The sequence below is a fragment of the Urocitellus parryii genome, chromosome 3 (genome assembly GCF_045843805.1).
Source record: "Urocitellus parryii isolate mUroPar1 chromosome 3, mUroPar1.hap1, whole genome shotgun sequence".
Taxonomy (NCBI): Eukaryota; Metazoa; Chordata; class Mammalia; order Rodentia; family Sciuridae; genus Urocitellus; species Urocitellus parryii.
The window spans coordinates 72,284,608-72,301,910 of record NC_135533.1 but is presented as its reverse complement, the minus strand read 5'-3'; the positions used below and the strand labels follow the sequence as shown (position 1 = coordinate 72,301,910).

The following is a 17,303-nucleotide window of genomic DNA, read 5'->3' as shown; positions in this document are numbered from 1 at the left end:
ATTTTAAGACATATTTGAAATGGAACTTAATAACTGAACCTCATGTGTCAGCAGCAGATATTGGGGCTTAGATCAATGGGTAGAACATCAGTAGCAATTTTATTTAAAACAAAACAAAGACAGTTCTGTTTCTCCATACTCCAAAACCATGCCTGTACCTACAGGGATATATGTATCCCAGGAGAAATAAGTGCTTGAAGTACTCAGTGTTTCTAAAAACACCCCCAAATAAGAATATCATAGTACCTAGGAAACACCATATCAAACATGGAATCTGTAGTAGAGAAAAAAAATTTCTTTCATGCCTTAAAAAATATATTGGGACTAGGGATGCAGCTCAGGGGTAAAGCATATGTTTAGCATATGTGACGCCCTGGGTTCTATCCCTAGCAGCAAAAAGAATTTAATTTTTTTTAAATATACATATATAGATAAATAAAAAAATCACAAAACATCAAATTATATATTATATTCTCTTTTTAATCATCTAGTATGCTCTAATACTTTTAGAAAAGATTAATATGTAGAATAGTATAAGTTATAATACAGACTAGTCCCAAACATCTCTAAAAAAATAGGTGAAAACAAAACTAAAATGAATGTAGTAACATGACTCAGTTTGGGAAGAAATCAAGCACCTTCTGAAATCTTAGCTCTGCTTTGAGCCATGCTGGGGCTTTTCTTGGCTCACGTCTTTGTTGTATAGTATCTGTTAGCAACCACATCTGGAAAGATGGCTTCTTTTCCCTCCACGAACATGTTAACTTTTTGTATTCCCCTCATGCCTAAGAGTCCTATAAAAAATAATCATGGAATTAATATATGTGTAAGAAAATGAAAATATATTTGCTCATATCATTTTACCTAAGTATCTCTATAGCCTTTCTTACTCAAATTCAGGACTTTTGGAATATGTGATGAAGTGAGTCTCTAACTGAAAACAAACAAACAAATAAATAAATAAATACATGATCACAGAAAAAGGCTTCTTCCTCTATGGCCTCATTCTCAGTATGGTTTCTGCCATTTTGACAGCCCCAGTTACTTTTTGGAAAGCTTTCTTTAATCAGGTTAGGTCAAACAACTTTGACATTGATAAATGTTAACAACAAAAGTTTTAAATTTTTAATATTATTATTACTTAAATTTAGCTAAGTCCTATGTTGCTAAATTATGTTTTTCAGTTTGACATTTTTTATTTAAAATCTGCTTATCAGCATATAACCTCAACATAAATCAAGGTACATCTGTATGAATTTACAATATAAAATAACTGATTTAGGTTCTGAAACTAAAGAGGCTTAGATTCAACATGTATCTTTCTGTGTAATCTTGATCAAATTACTTAATCACCTTAAACTGATTTGCTTTTCTATTAAATGTAACTAGTAATATTACTAAAAGGATAGTATAGTTATTTTTAAGATCTAAATCTAGACATAAAGGAAACTGGATCTCAGGAAAAAGAACCTAACATTGATATGTTACATGTCTTGTAGAGAACTTAGAAAGTGAGATTAAAAACAATAATCCAAGCTAGTAACTAGAGTTTAGACAAGAATATCAGAATAAAACATAGATGAAAGGAAACTTTAGAAACATTTTAGGGGAAGAGATAACAGAACAAATTAAAATTTTAAATTATTTAAAAATGGGAATCAGATTGTGTCAATCCTTCACTTAAAACTCTTTAATGCCTTCCTATTGCTTCTATCATTCTTAAATTTAAAAAAATTGCAATACTTGGAATTGAACCCAGAGACTCACACATTTTAGGCAAGCTCTCTACCACTAAGCCACATCCCCTGACCTACATTCCTATTGCTTTTAGAATAAAATTTATTTTTTACTGGTTAAGACCAATGTTCCATGTAAAAGAAAGGAAAAGTTAGACAAATTTTGTTTTTAAAACTGCTTGAAATCGGGGCTGGGGATGTGGCTCAAGCGGTAGCGCGCTTGCCTGGCATGCGTGCAGCCCGGATTCGATCCTCAGCACCACATACAAACAAAAGATGTTGTGTCTACCAAAAACTAAAAAAATAAATAATATTAAAATTCTCTCTCTCTCTTAAAAAAAAAAACTGCTTGAAATCATCAGTAAGCTACAAAGATGTTTGGATTTTGGGGAAAGATGAAAAAGAATCCCAAAGATATGATCTAAACCAACCCTTATAGCTAGTGGCAAAAAGTGAATTTCTTCTGGAGAAGGAAGACATTTTCTAGAGCCACAAATCATCACTAAAACTTTTATTTAAAATGTATGGAAGTCAATTAGATATAAAATGCAGAACCATAAACCATAAAAGGGCAAAATTTGATTAAAGACAGGAAACAAAAAGATTCTCAGATATCTAGATGTTGATATTTTCTGACAGGTGCCTTCAAGCCATAATTCAAGAAGATCTACAAGTCCCTATAAAAAGAATATGAATAAAATCACCCCTAGACACATAGGCAAACTGAAAAAACTAAAAACAAACATAAGAAACCAGAGAATAAGAAATATTACCTTCGCAAGAGCAAATATTACATCAACAGCTAATCTCCCAACAAGAACAATGGAAGCAAGAAGATAATACAATGAAAAGTTTTCAAATGCTAGAAGAAAATGACTGTCAACCTAAAATTCTACAATGAAATTTTATTTAAAAATGAAAGCAAAATAAATCTTTTTAGAAACCAAAAATAATTTGTCTCCTGCAAACCAAACTAGAGAACACATTAAAGGAAGTTCTTCAGGTATAAGGAAAATAATCCCACTTTGCGCCTCAAGAGAATAAAAAAGAAAAAAAGTACATGAAGAATAAATATGCAACAACATAACAGCCATATCTTGGGGATCTTAAATATGTAGGACTAAAAATACAACAACAAAAACTCATGTGTCACATGGGCAGATGGGAGGGTATAAATGCAATTAAAAAGTGTTTTAAGTGTAAAAGCCAATTTACATTAAGCTTATCAGGCAGTCAGGGACGTATGTTATAAATATGATAACAACAAAAGTAATAATAAAATAATTTATAACAGTGAAGGGTAAAATAAGTAAAAAACCTAAAAGAAAGCAAGGACGAAAGATAGAGTATTTATCTCTTGCTTGCCAATGTACCCCACACACCCGGAAGCATGATGTAGTCAAATATTGAGTATTCAATCTGTTTGCCAGAAACCATGCCAGATCACTTATGTTGCTTCTTTCACAACCTAATACTACCCATAAGAAAGGTAGTATTTCCATTTTGAGGTGAGAAGGCTACAGCTAGACATTTTTACTCAGTCACATGCTAATTTATGTCAAAGTTAAGATGTGATCTCTACTGCAAAATTTAAAACAAACACCCAGTTTCTAGGCATGGGGAATTATTTACTTATTGTTGTCACAAAAGGGCAATCTTTCACTACAAAACTAAAAGACTTAAACTATTTTATTTATTTGACTAATTGAATGTGTTTGAGTATAATCTATTGGCTATAGGCCATCTGGCTCTGCCCATTATCTTCAGTATTGCTACTGTTACAGACTCTATACTTTACCTTATCATGCCTGCTAATCCCCAAAATAATTTGCTATGACCATGATCAGTGAAATCTGTGACACTCAAAGTTCCCAAAGGGTTACAGAAAAACAGTGTAGTCCCTCATTAGTACTTCATCTAAATCCCTTGTTAAGATGAAATGGACTACTTGTAGATTTCTAAAACACCTTACATCTCTTAAGCATAAAGTACATATAAAGTCCTTAAAAGGAAAAGTATCTATCTTATCTGGACTCACCCAGACTTCTGCTAAGATAGCTGATGTGAGACACCCCTGGATCAATTGATGTTCTCAGGTTGGTTACAATGTCAAGCCAATGAAAAACATCCTACTATGTAAAAGAAAAGGCATCCACATGACAGCTAGGAAATGTTTCAGTAGGTGAGTTCCAGTTACAATCCCTTTATTCCTGCCTCTTAAAATATCATCCCTCTGGCATTCCCAGCCCCCAATTTTTAAATTCTATAGCAATGGTTTCTAAATATGGCGGATCCTGTGTTAAAAATCCCAGGAAGAGTTAGAATATAAATTACTGGCCCCTCTCCTCAAGATTTCATCAAGTGTCTGAAGTCCAAGGATTTTCAAACCTACTTAAGCTACTCTGAAATACAATCAGTTTGGAAAAATGTTGCTCCATGGAACTTCATTCTGTCTCATTTAAGGGAGTCTCCAAGCAGATAATGGAGAAACCATCACTTGATATTTTAATACCCAAGAAATACTTGGGCCTACTGTATGCCCAAGACTTCCAATCACATTCTGTTAAGTTATTCAGTTTCTGCTTTAAAAAATAACAAAGGAAGGGAGGAGGTATGGGGTTAGAAATGATGGTGGAATGAAATGGACATTATTATCCAAAGTACATGTATAAAGACATGAATTGGTGTGAATTTACTTTGTATACAACCAGAGAGAAGAAAAATTGTGCTCTATATGTGGAATAAGAACTGTAATGTATTCTGCGATCATATATACATTTTAAAAAATTAATAAAAAATAACAGGATAAAATTATATACACATAATAAAATTATATAAAATTTATAACATGTACATAATAAATGAATTTCATATAAAAAATAACAAAGGAAAACACACATACACAAACAAAACAAATGAATATTCATATCTTGTTGCCATTACATAGAGCTGCATTAGGAAAAGTTCTTTTTCAACCATATACTATATCAGCTATCTTCCATATAAACTAATTGAATTTCAATTTCACAAAACAATTCTACTGCCTAGTTCTTCTCAAAGTGGCAAAAAGTTATCTAGAAAACAGTTATTCTTAGGTGCAGAGTTATTTTCATGCATCTCAGTTTATAAAAGGGAAGCCCCTAGAATATTGTGTAAAATTTTTTATCCCAAACTGAATATTTTAAATATACTGGAAGAACTTTCCATATCAGATAAACCATTGTCAACATCTGTACAAATCAAAAGATTTTGTGATCTAGTTGGTGGCATAACATAATTTCAAATGACCTTGACATACTGTGTCACTACAGGCACAAAGCCACAGGCACATGGTCCAGGGCAACCATGGTCTGAAAGCTCTGAAAGTGTGAGCCAAAATAAATCTTTCCTCCTTTTAAATTGAATATCTCAGGTATACTGTCACAGGGTAGAAGGAAAACACAATGATGCTATTTTCCTCTTATATAAATTGAAATTTGTCATGATAAAAAGATTTTGATTAAATAAGGCCTTACTTGAAGGGATCAATTTGAACATCTCCAATTGCCTATGTTAGAATGCTACACACATCCTAAGATATTTACCACAGCTAAAACAGCAAGACTCCCTTCTATTCTTAATTCTATTTATATGTATGCATGAAAAAAATAGTTTATGACATCTAAAATGATAGTGTCTCTGTTGGAATCCACTAAAGTTCTTTCAACAAGGTTTTACTAAATGCGAACATTGTGTTTCTGAAAAATCACATTTTAAAAAGGTCTGAATTTTATAGTATTGGGATTATTTAAAAATTTACCTTTGAGGTATGTATGTATGTATGTATGTATGTATGTATTTTTTTGCTAAGGATTGAATCAAGGGGCCTCAAACATGGATTCCACCACTAAACTATACTCCTAGCCCTATCTTCTTTTGCAGCATAATAAATGACTGGATTTTCTGTTACCCCACTGGTTAACTTTAGTGAATATTAGAATCACCTCTATGCTTTGTGTGACCAGAGATCACTATGCCTACTCCCAGAGTTTCATGTTCCTAGATCTGGAGTAGAGCCTGAAATTTTTGCATTTCTTACAAGTTCCTAGGTAATGCTAATGCTTCTCATCTGGGGAAGATGTTTTGAGAATCACCAGTTCCAATAATCTAGGACTGATAATATAATATCTATTCTGCATTGGATATGGGGACAATATTCCAGGTAATACTTCTGTTTTGGCACTACTTTAATTTCTTTCTTATTATAAAACCAGGGTAGAGGGGGCCCAAGAAAAAAAGTAGGGTTTATTGTTTAATAACCAAGGATTTTCTACTTAATTCTTTATAACTCAATCTTTTCCAATATGGGCAATCTCAAGTCCAGTAAAATATAAGCAGAAAACATTAAAAACAAGACCCAAAACTGAAAGTTACTGGAAAATAACATAGCACATATATCCACTACAAACACAAACATACACCATCATCTATCAGATGTGTTCACAAATATTGGCAAGTTTCCATGGAAGGGTCAACATATAGATGTCTACTTATCATCAAAATTTGAATTACAATCTTGGGGCATTTTTAAGAACTGATAGTTCTAAATTGTTTTTATTTCTGTGAAATGAGTTTGCTTTATTTTTATTTATTTCTAGACCAGAAAAAACACATAATTTTAAATTTTGTTCCTTAGGTAAGAAAAGATTATATCATGCCAAAAATAGAGTGATGCTTTTAAAAAAAATGTAAGAAAATGACCTGGTTTTAATGGAATTTTGAATGTTGAGATTTTCCCAAATTCCACCAAGTTGCCATTTTGTGCCACGAAATACAAATGCTAAGAAAAACCAATTAAGAGGGTTGTTTTTGTTTGTTTGGTCATATGCCTCCTACAAAATTTTTTCTCTAAGTACATTTGTCAGAAAATATTCTGTCCATTGAATGCTTACTATGTGTCAGGTATTCTGCTAAATATTGTTTCATTTCATCTTTTGTTACCACAATGGTTGATATAATCTTCAGTTTACAAATGAAGAAACTAAGGCTGAAAATATTAAATTACTCAAAATGAAACTAGTCAGCAGTAGATTCAGTATTCAAATATGGACTTGTATGACAATGATCAATTACACCACAAGACCTCTTAGTTCATATTGATTCCTATTGGTTAATAATAGGTTCTATTTATTTTTCATGAAGTGTTTAGCACTGTGCTAAATACTTTATACACATTATTTCATTCAGTTCTCTCAATCTTATTTTTTCTTTGCAGTACTGGGGATTCAAACCAATATACCAGTGAGCTACCTCACCAGCCCTTTGTATTTCGTATTTTGAGACAGAGTCTTGCTATGCCAAGGCTTACCTCTAACTTGTGATCCTCCTGCCTCAGCCTCCTAAGTAGCTGGGATTACATTCACGTCACAAATTTCAAGGAACTTGCTTAAAGATCACACAGAATGGGAGAGCCAGGATTGAACACTGATCTGATTCCACTTATTATCTCCTAGTCTCCTTTTAGGTATTTCTGTATTTTTAACTTGCAAGTTACAGAATTAGATTCATACTCTGGCTGTTATTTGCTGAGAATATTATCTCTGATCTTCAAATATTTAATATTAACTTTATGATTATTACTTTGGCATCCTATACTGGTTCATAGGAAGACTTCATCTAAACATTCCAGTGTTCCACATTATTGCTATCCATTTCCATAATATTCTGCTAAATTTAAACCTGAAAACTAAAATTGAAACCTCAAACAATACTCAGAACTCTAAGTTATATTAGCTAGATGCTGAGCTTTACATCATCTACTGTTTGAAGAAACTTTAGCATCTGTCATTGCTAATGAAATCACTATTTATATTAATCATCTAATTACTGAATAGAAACTTGAAACTCTACACCATAGATTTCCTTCAAGGTCATTATGAATAATTAACAAAGAGCAGAGTTAAACAACTTGTACAAATAAACAAAAAATTCTAAGTCTATTCCTTTCTCTCTGTTGAGAAGCCACTAGTCATATGTAGACTAATAGTCCTCTCCATATATACATATATTTATAGCAATAACTATAACTTTTGGTCTCCAGTAAGTATCTAGTTTATTTTACTAGGATTTTTAGTATAATCTCTGCTGGCTAGAGTACACAATTTGTAATATATCTTAGAAGAATTCTGGAAATTTAAATCCCTATATGTATCAAAAGATTTTTACTTAATCTCTTTTGCAAAAATTTGAATTTAGAGTTGTCCAATCCTTGACTAGTATTATATATAAAGTAATTTCAAATATAAGGAAATATCTTACAAATATACTTTAGATATTAGAGGTGTAACTCAGTGGTAGAGTGCTTGCCAAGCATGCATAACACTCTGGGTTCAATCCCCAACAGTGGGGGTAGAAAAAATACACACACACACACACACACACACACACACATACACTTGTTCTTTTACAAAAGGCATGCCAAAAAAACAAAACACTAGATATAAAAGCATTGCCTTAACTCTTCAGAATTTGAGACTCCTTATTAGACTATGCTATTAGTTGCTAGAATAGGTGATAGGGAAATTGAATCTTCCAAACTTGAAAATATTATGAGTTTTGTAAAAATTGTCTTTTAATACATAAAAGGTGATACAGTGTTCATGACATTTTCTTGCTGCTGTTCACTAAATATGAAAACTTGGATAACAAGAATTTGCTGATCAAATTATTAGGCTACAAAATTCTTAGGGTCAACAAATTAACCTTTCAAGAGATAATTAACAGAGTACTATTTTATAGAGTAAATAGAAAGTAGAGACTGAAATCCTAAATTGATTCAGATTTGGGGGTTTCAGGAGCCAAGCTTTATTATCACATCTTGGATCTAGTAGTAATAATCAGAGTATCAGTGAAGGGTAAAAAACAAACAAAAGGATCCTCCCAGAAAACATCTTTCCATGCCTGTCTCACCTGAGAAGACACAAATCAAACTATTATAAAGCTAATCAGCCCAGCTGCTCCAAGTTGTTTTTACCCATCTAATTATAAGCTCCAGCAGAAGTGATAATACATATAAACTCAAAGTCGAACACTGTTCTCCTAATGCCTCAAGTAGTTTATTGGTAGTTATTATCCACATTTCTGTAAATATAAACATTCTAAGTGACCATCACTAGAGTGCAGGTACATTTAACATGAAAGCTCCACAGGAGGCTACTTCATTTTGTGTAAAACAAAAATTAAGGTTTCAAAAATTCAATTATGCTGAAAAAAAAATAAAAACCAAAAACTAAAACAAATGCTATCAAAGTGCATTTCTTTCAGTGATTTCAGAACAAACAGCTGTTGGCATTACACATAGGAAGTACGCTCATTTGCCAATATATGATTACTTGAACTAAGTCTTTCCTGAAGATAAGAATTAGACAAAGGTCTTTCCTCCTTATATATATATATATATATAAGAGTTTGGTGTTTTTTTGTTTTGTTTTTAACAGAAACAGCACCATTGAATTTTCATAAAACACTTTGCTACTTTCCTCTCATTTTCTATAATCATAATTCTTATCTGCAGTACTTTGCTATTCCTTACTATCATCAGGACTGTATATCTCAGGTAACACTGGTCAGTTGGTAAGCAAAAAAAAAAAAAAAAAAAAAAAGAAAGAAAGAAATTAAAGCTCAGAACATATATTGATATTTTACATATTCATTCCATTACACATCAGGTGTTGTTTATAAAGATTTTGCCCCTCCCAAGACACTACAAAAATATGTGAAAAACCACATCTGTTTTCAGCCAGCAAATATTAATAGAACAAATATCTTTTAACCAGAGTATTTTAGAGACCATGTATTATCTACATTCACTAATTGCTTTCTTCATAAATCCATATATCCAAGCAAATGCATTTAGGATTAGTCCACATTCCCATATTTACTTTACTATTAAAGTCAAGTAAATTATTCTAGGTTCTTTAAGTGAAAGTGCTTCTGACAACAACCTACTTCTATAATAGCCCCAAATCCCAAAAAAGTTGCTTTAAACCTGTATAGAAAGATGCATAGTTATTTCTAAGAAAGACTACACACCAAAACATGCTTCATCAAGAAAACTAATCCATGCACTTGAGTATACCTCAAACACCTTATTTTTTTATTAAAGTCAGACCAACTTAAACATTGTCTAGAATTAAGAGACAGCATTAAATTATTTGATTCCAGAAACATAAAAAAATCATTTAGCCAAAGTTTAAAAAGCAAACTCTTCCTCCCTGTCCCAGTGTGATCATATAACTGCATAAATATATGTATATATTAATCTACTTTAAGTATCCATTCACTAGCATTTTATCTTTACAAAGCCTAGTATGCAATATCTTTGCAAAGGCTTCCCCTCAAAAGATATAAGCACAAAACACTAGGCAGACACTCTTCAGAGTTTTATTTTACTAACTTCAGGTCAAACTTCCACAACTATTTTCTGGTCAATTTACTATCCTTGCTTGGCTTCCCAAAATGGTAGTACCGATAGATTTATGGTGTAGGGAGAGGAAACCACTTTAAGAAGCACTGCATTTACTCATCTTCCAAAAGGCAAATAAATTGGGCATCTGATTGTTCAACAAAACAAAGCTTTAATTGCATCCAGGAAAGCAGACACGCAAACCAGGCTGTAGACACTCTTCCATTTGTCAAAATCAGACCAGAGAAAACCTATTCCACACAGATATAAAAGGTATTGTTATTCATCTTTTCTTTTTCTGTTGCCGCAACATTTTTCTTCTTTTAATTATCATATCGTGTAGTTTCTCAAGTCCTTCCTTTAGTCCATCTCCTATGATTGCACAGGTAGGCTGCAAATGCCAAGGTGTTGATGAGCTCAGTTCACCCATTGCTAACAATTTTTCAATTTCTGTGAGAGACAGTGAGTTCCTCAGGTCTTGTTTGTTAGCAACTATAAGTACAGGGACTCCTTGATTTTCTGATATCCTAGTTATTTTATGAAGTTCTGTTTTGGCTTCTTCCATTCTTTCAACATCAACAGAGTCCACAACAAACACAATGCCATCTGTGCATCTGGTATATGACTTCCACAGTGGCCTTAATTTCTCCTGACCACCTACATCCCAAAAGTGAAAAGTGACTGTTTTAGAATTTCCCAAGGTTACCTTAATTTTCTCAGTGTTAAATCCTTTGGTAGGTACAGTATTTACAAATTCATTGAACTGCAGCCTGTATAAAACAGTTGTCTTTCCAGCACAGTCCAAACCCAGTATAACAATGTGGAAGGACTGAAATGAAGGGAGGCTGGACAGGATAGAAGTCTGATCTGACAGTCCATTCCCCATTTCCAGTTGCAAATAAGTGTCCCAAATTGTAATGTTTTCTTCTTTCTGCTTTGGAATCTCTTTGGCGATGCAGCTACAAGACTGCTGGGGAGGAAATGAAGAAATTATTCCTGTGAAATAATACATTAAAACGGGTTTTCTCTATTTTAGGTAAAATAAGTAACACGAGGAACTTAATTAAACTTGTTTTAGTAAGCAAATCAGATGTGATATGAAACGTTCACAATCCAACGCAAATCATGGAATAATTAAGATTGGAATTCTGTGTTTCACTTAATTCTGTGGTAACATGTACTTTCCTTTACTCCCCCCGCCCCGTGCTCCCCAAATCTTAGACTTCATTCTGGAAGACAACTCAGTTACCACTATCTAGTCCAACTCGTCGTAACCATAAAAGTGCCCTTTTTGGTGTCAGAAACTCATAAAAGGTAATTTAGGGATCTAATCCCACATGATTCACAGGATACCCAAGATCAGTGTTACAAGCTCAACCCGCCCTCCGCCCCCCAAAATAAAAACCCCTCTCACCTCCGGAATCGGAGTCTGGGTCCAAACGAGAAACCATTGGCAGGCGTTTCTATGCGGGGGGAACGCACCCCACGTCCGTCCGGCTTAGATCTCCACGCAGCTCTAGCAGTTGCTGCACTAGAAACCTTGGACTCAGACAAGGACCACGCCCACTCCTCACGGCCCACCCATGATCCCAAATCCCATTGGTCACCCGTATCAGGACAGCCCTGCCACTCCCGCCCCCGAGCCCTAATTGGTTAGGGTAACCGTCGCTCCCCGTGAGGCAGAGCAGGGCTCTCTCCCGGTCCACCCGCACCACCTGTTGACCCTAAGTTAGAAAACAAGGCGCTCTAGGAGGAAGCCGAGCGGCCCCTGCAGGGGAGGGGGTGCCTCAGACTGTCAGGTCGCCGTCAGCCCTCTGGCTCCGCCCGCCCCGGCGCACCTGCAGCGCGGCCCACAGACGTTGCGCCACGGTCCTCACATCCGGGGCCCGCAGTCACCGCCGGCGCCTTAACTCTTTCTCGGCTGGCGGAGGGTGCTCGTTATGGTCGCGCCAACCCCTGTGGCACAAACGATATGACCTGCGGCCCCCGCAAGGGCAGGCCCTCCCTCCCTGCAGCGGCATCCCTTCACCTCACTCCTCGGCAACGGGCCAGCTCTTCCCCCGCTAGGGCGTGGCCACCCGGCCAATCACTCCGCTACAGCTCACCTGACTAACCGTCCTTCCCTCGTCCTAACTCTGTGTCTCAGCCGTTTGGGAAGTACGCTGACACCTGTCCCAGGGTGTCAGCAAAGCCTGGACGGTGGCAGGGGACCACACGCCGCTTCCAGAGGCGCCGGTGGGCGCCTCGCGAAAGGCCGCCCCAACGGTGCTCTGCCGGCTACTGCCCGCGCCAGCCGAGGCCCCGCCCCCTTCCCGCGCGACGCCCAGGCGCTGGCCGTTGGGGGGCGCGCGGGAGCCGGGTCTCCTAGCAACGCCGAAACAGGGTCACTTTTCGAACCGGCCATTAGCTGGCTGCCCGCAGGGTCGGGTGGGGCTTCCTGACTCGGCTAGCCAGAGCCCTCGCTCTCCCAGACATTGCTGTCGCCTCCAGCCAGCTTCAGACAGGCCCCGCCCTGTACCTTCTCTCCTCGTGTCACCCTAGGGCGGCGGCCGTGTGACGCAGCGTCAGAGATTCCAGAGGACACCAGACCCGCAGGCTCTTTATGTAACGGGCGGTGAGGCGGTACCCCGGTGGCTGCCCTCCGCGACCTGGTCTGCCTGGCGCACTTTCCTCTTCTAAAGCAAATAAGCATTCCCTCCTGCGTAGCTCTTGGCTGTATCCCTGTGGGTTAGAGACAGGTAAAAATCCCGTTTTGCGTTGAGGAATGCACTCTGGAATATTAACATGGATGTTTCTAATGACCCAAGAAAAATAAGCGGAGGTGCTGGAACTACTGATAACTTGTCTACTAGTCATTGAATGCGTAATGAGTTTCCATTGGATAGTTCTGACTGAATGTAATTGTGTCCTTGATCCATAAATTTGCAAATATTTATTGAACTAGACAGTAGGCACTATACTGTGTACTTGAGGATAGAATAGATTGCAAAATAGACACTGTCTTTGCTCTTGTGGAATATTGGAGAAAAAGAATGAACTAAATTGTCTCATGAATAAATTTAAGAAATGTGACCAGTAGTAATTTCAGAATGCTCGTGACAACAAAGAGGAGTACTAAACTCAAAGTCCTGGGAAAGCTGTGAACAAAATTTTTTTGGTGGAAGTCACAGGAGACTGTAATTTAAATGAATCTATATGGTGTACTTATTAAAAAATGTAATTTTAAAAATACAGATTTGAATTTCCCTAAAAAATTTCCTGGCTTTCTCAAGGTCATTATTGCCAGTAATATTTATCTCCTTTATGTCTTGTGTACTGGATTAATAGCGGAAATAAAACCTAAGGACTAAGCACAATGTACAGTTTGCAGACAGCAACACAATTTTGGAAATAACTAGAAATCTCGAATGGCACATTCTGTCAAGGTATTTATTGAATCCAGTATAAGCTAAGGATTGTCTCATTAGTTATAATTATAGAATCTCATTAGACATTTACAGTAATTAGCAAGAAGGTGATAAAAGGCTTAGTGCAATAACTAGCTTCTTTTTCTTAGGAATTGATCAGTGATATTTGATTAAACTAGAATTATTTGAAAATTCTCCTTAAATTAAGAATATACAGCAATAAAATTCCACAACACACCTGTTTACAATACCTTTGAAATCAATTAGGCCCTTTTAGTATTCCTTTCAAAAGTGTGTGTCTACAGTCTTTCCTGGAGTAAAAAAGGAAAAGATATGAAAACACAGAGCCTCCCACCTTGAAGAAGAATTGCATTTTAATGTACTTTAGGCTTTTAACCAGAACCATGATTGGCAAACTACAGCCTACTGGTTAAATTCAGAAAGATAAGGATAGTTTTTACAAGGTTCAAGGGCTGCAAGAGAAAAGAAAGACTAGAATATGCAAAACACTATCAGTGTCCCCACAAAGCTTAAAAATATTTGCTTTCTGTCTCACTATAAAAAAATCGGTACACCTGTTCTATAAGCAATAATAACCACATGAAGACAGCAACAACTGATGTAAAAAGTGATGAGATTTGTGGAATATACCATCTACTTTGTTGCAGTCTTCCTACAGAAGGTTCATTCAAATATTTTATTTAGATGCTATGCCAGAAAAATATTCCCTTTAGGCTCTAGCTTAGAAGCTGCTACTGTGCCCCTGGGTGCCTCAGGGACTTTCTAGGGGTTCTGTGGGATAGTTTAATTTTTTGAGGGAAGCACAGTGACATCTGTTGAACCATATTAACAACTACAACTATTAAATTAGCATCCATCTATTTAATAAATGGAACTTTGGGGTGTTTCTTTTAGCCTGTGACACCATGAAAAAATTACTTAAACACTGTGAATCTCTGCTTCTAGCTACATTTTCCAAACTTGGCTAATAATGAAAATCACATGATATGCTTATAAATATATAGGTTCCTGGGCTCCATTTCAGACCTCCCAAATCAGAATCTTCAGGAGGAGAGACAGTGATCTGCATTTCAAATACACTTTTTACACTTTTGAGCAAATACTAATCTCCAGAAATGGGTACATTTTCTCCTTTGAAGACTAAATAGTTTACATTGTTTCCATTTTTTAATTAAATGCAGAACCCAGATCAAAACACATGCTTGTAGTATTCATCCTCTCTTCCACAAACTGATATTCTGTGATATATTACTAAAAGTACACAGTAGAACTAACATGTCTTTTCTAAACTTTGTCATTCCATAGTGAGTTTTTATTCCTTTTTGAGGATAACACACTTGTTTCAGTGCATATTTATTAGAATTTCTCAAGTTGGAAGGACCAGGTAATTAGAAGGCATAGTCATGGTTGAAGGCACTAGTCCAGTGGAGCTGCTAGAAACGCAGACACACAAGTACATAATTACCATGATATTCTACAAGAGTTATTATCAAGTCATATTTTTTAGAAACTTTACCTAACAGAAATAGGATGGCTTAACAGAGAAATGTCATATTTAAGGTGCATATTACAAGAACTCATCACCAGACAAGGGTGGGGCACAGAATTAAAGGTAGAAGCAAGAGTAGGCAAAGTTTGAGGCACAAAGTTATGAGATGTTCAAGCAAAAGAGGGGATTCTGATTTTCCCATGGGAAGAAAGGATATGCTAGAAAAGGAATGTTTTTCTGAGTCTCAAATGATGAAAGAAAAATGCATGCATTTTGTTTCTGAAACAGTGTAAATATCATTCAAAAAGTTTTATTGAGCTAGGCTCTATTTCCAACTGCCTTTTGAACCCTTTTGCCAAATACCCAACACATAAAATATGTGACTGACATCTGTATTAGTCTGGTTGCCATAACAAAATATGATAAAATTGGGTAGCTTACAAACAATAAATTTTTCTCTCTCAGTTTTGGAGACTGGGAAGTCCAAAATCAAGCATGGGCAGATTTCATGTCTTATAAGACCACAGTATAAAGTCAGGGTGAAAGTTTGACAAGACTCTAGGAAGAGGATACTAGAAGGTAAGTACAAGCCAAAATTTACTTAGGATGGTTCTAGATAAAAATTCTCAGGATCCACAAGCTCAAACCCTCTCTGTATACTTCTTTAATGAGCAATTTCAAGGCTATCTCTATTTAGACAACACTTGCTTGCTGTGTCCTTACATAGTAGAGGGGTAAGAGTCTTTTGAGGGCTTCTTTTATAAGTGCACTAATCCAATCAGGAGGGCTCCACCCCATGACCTAATTAAGGCTCTGCCTACTACTATCACCTCTGGAATCAGACTTTCAACATAGACACTGCAACATTCAGTCCATTGTATAATTTCATAATTATCCTGTTAATCTCCTCTTTTCATCTCTGGTTTGGTTGATGGTAATTTGTTCAGTAATCCCAAGAAGGAATCTCAGAGCCATTTAGAAATTTCTCCTAAGTCCCACTTAAAATTACCCACCAATCTCCCTTAAGTTCATTTCTTTCTTTTCATTCCAATTTCTACTATACATTTGGTCCTCATGATTTCTCTCTTTAGTTAATTTTGTTCCTGAATGATTTTTCAGCTAATAAGTACCCAAGCAGGACTTTGTCCTTCTGTCTAGCTCTAGATTCTTTTCTCTTTATCCACTATACTCTAGGGAATAACCTTACTATGAACCAGCACAGTATAAAGTCAGGGTGAAAGTTTGACAAGACTCTAGAAAAAGGATACTAGAAGGGAAGTACAAGCCAAAATTCACTTAGGATGGTTCTAGATAAAAATTCTCAGGATCCACAGCTCAAACCATCTCTATATACTTCTTTAATGAGCAATTTCAAGGCTCTCTCTATTTAGCTCCAAGTCACAGAACAGTCTGTCCCATCTTACAGGAGAGCCTTTATATGCTTCTACACACCTGACAACATATCAAATTGCCAAAAGATTCAGTGATAGAAAAACATTATTCCATATCATACACAAAGTGTAATTTCTATGTCCTTATTTCCTGGCCTCAGACCTGCCTCTTGCTAGGAAAACAGAACATCCACGCCTGTGTATGTGTGTATGTGTGTGTGTGTGTGTGTGTGTGTATGTGTATGAGTGTGTATGAGAGAAAGAGAGAGACTGTATATTTAATGTCAGTAGAGGAGTTGACGTTGTGAGGCTGTTGACAAAGAATTAAAAAAGACAAAAGAATAAGCCAATGTAAGTCAGGTAGAATCTTTGCTTCTATTCTGTGAGTCATTAGGTACCCATGAGAAGCAGCATGCTTTATAAGAAACTTTGTTCTTGATGGCTGTTCAGAAAATACTCACTAAGGAAAAAAGTAACAAAATATTTTTGTCACATGTATTTCAATATCACTCAATATAATATTTTGGTTGTCTATGGAAAACAAAGTGTAAATGAGCTTCCCATCATGGTACAAAAGTTGTTAAGTGTAAGCCAATAAACCATTAATACAAAGAGTCTTGTATATCTTATTCATTTTAAATTTCTACTTGTTATTTATGTTTCTATTTGCATTAACCCATAATGTTTCACTGTCCTACATAAAGGACACATATAAAAACCTATAAAACTTTATAAGACATTTATATATAGGATGATGGGACATAATGTGTTGAGGAAATCTTTTGTCACATCTGAAAACCTCAGTCCTCACCATTT

At 35.9% G+C, this 17,303-nt stretch overlaps 1 protein-coding gene across 5 annotated transcripts; it reads right to left on the bottom strand.

Moving 5' to 3' along the window:
• Positions 1-8,336: 8,336 nt before the first annotated feature.
• Positions 8,337-12,650, bottom strand: Arl4a (ARF like GTPase 4A). Of its 5 annotated transcripts, none has more exons than XM_026408778.2 (4): positions 12,285-12,650; positions 12,018-12,135; positions 11,594-11,710; positions 8,337-11,149 (listed from the first exon to the last, which is right to left on the bottom strand). In XM_026408778.2, exon 4 carries the CDS (start codon positions 11,063-11,065, stop codon positions 10,463-10,465), a length of 603 nt encoding a protein of 200 aa, XP_026264563.1. In that variant the 5' UTR covers positions 11,066-11,149; positions 11,594-11,710; positions 12,018-12,135; positions 12,285-12,650; the 3' UTR covers positions 8,337-10,462. The 5 variants fall into 5 exon arrangements, with proteins under 5 accessions (XP_026264563.1, XP_026264552.1, XP_026264575.1 ...); XM_026408767.2 differs by having other exon boundaries at positions 11,594-11,705; XM_026408790.2 differs by having other exon boundaries at positions 8,337-11,146; positions 11,594-11,705.
• Positions 12,651-17,303: the final 4,653 nt, after the last annotated feature.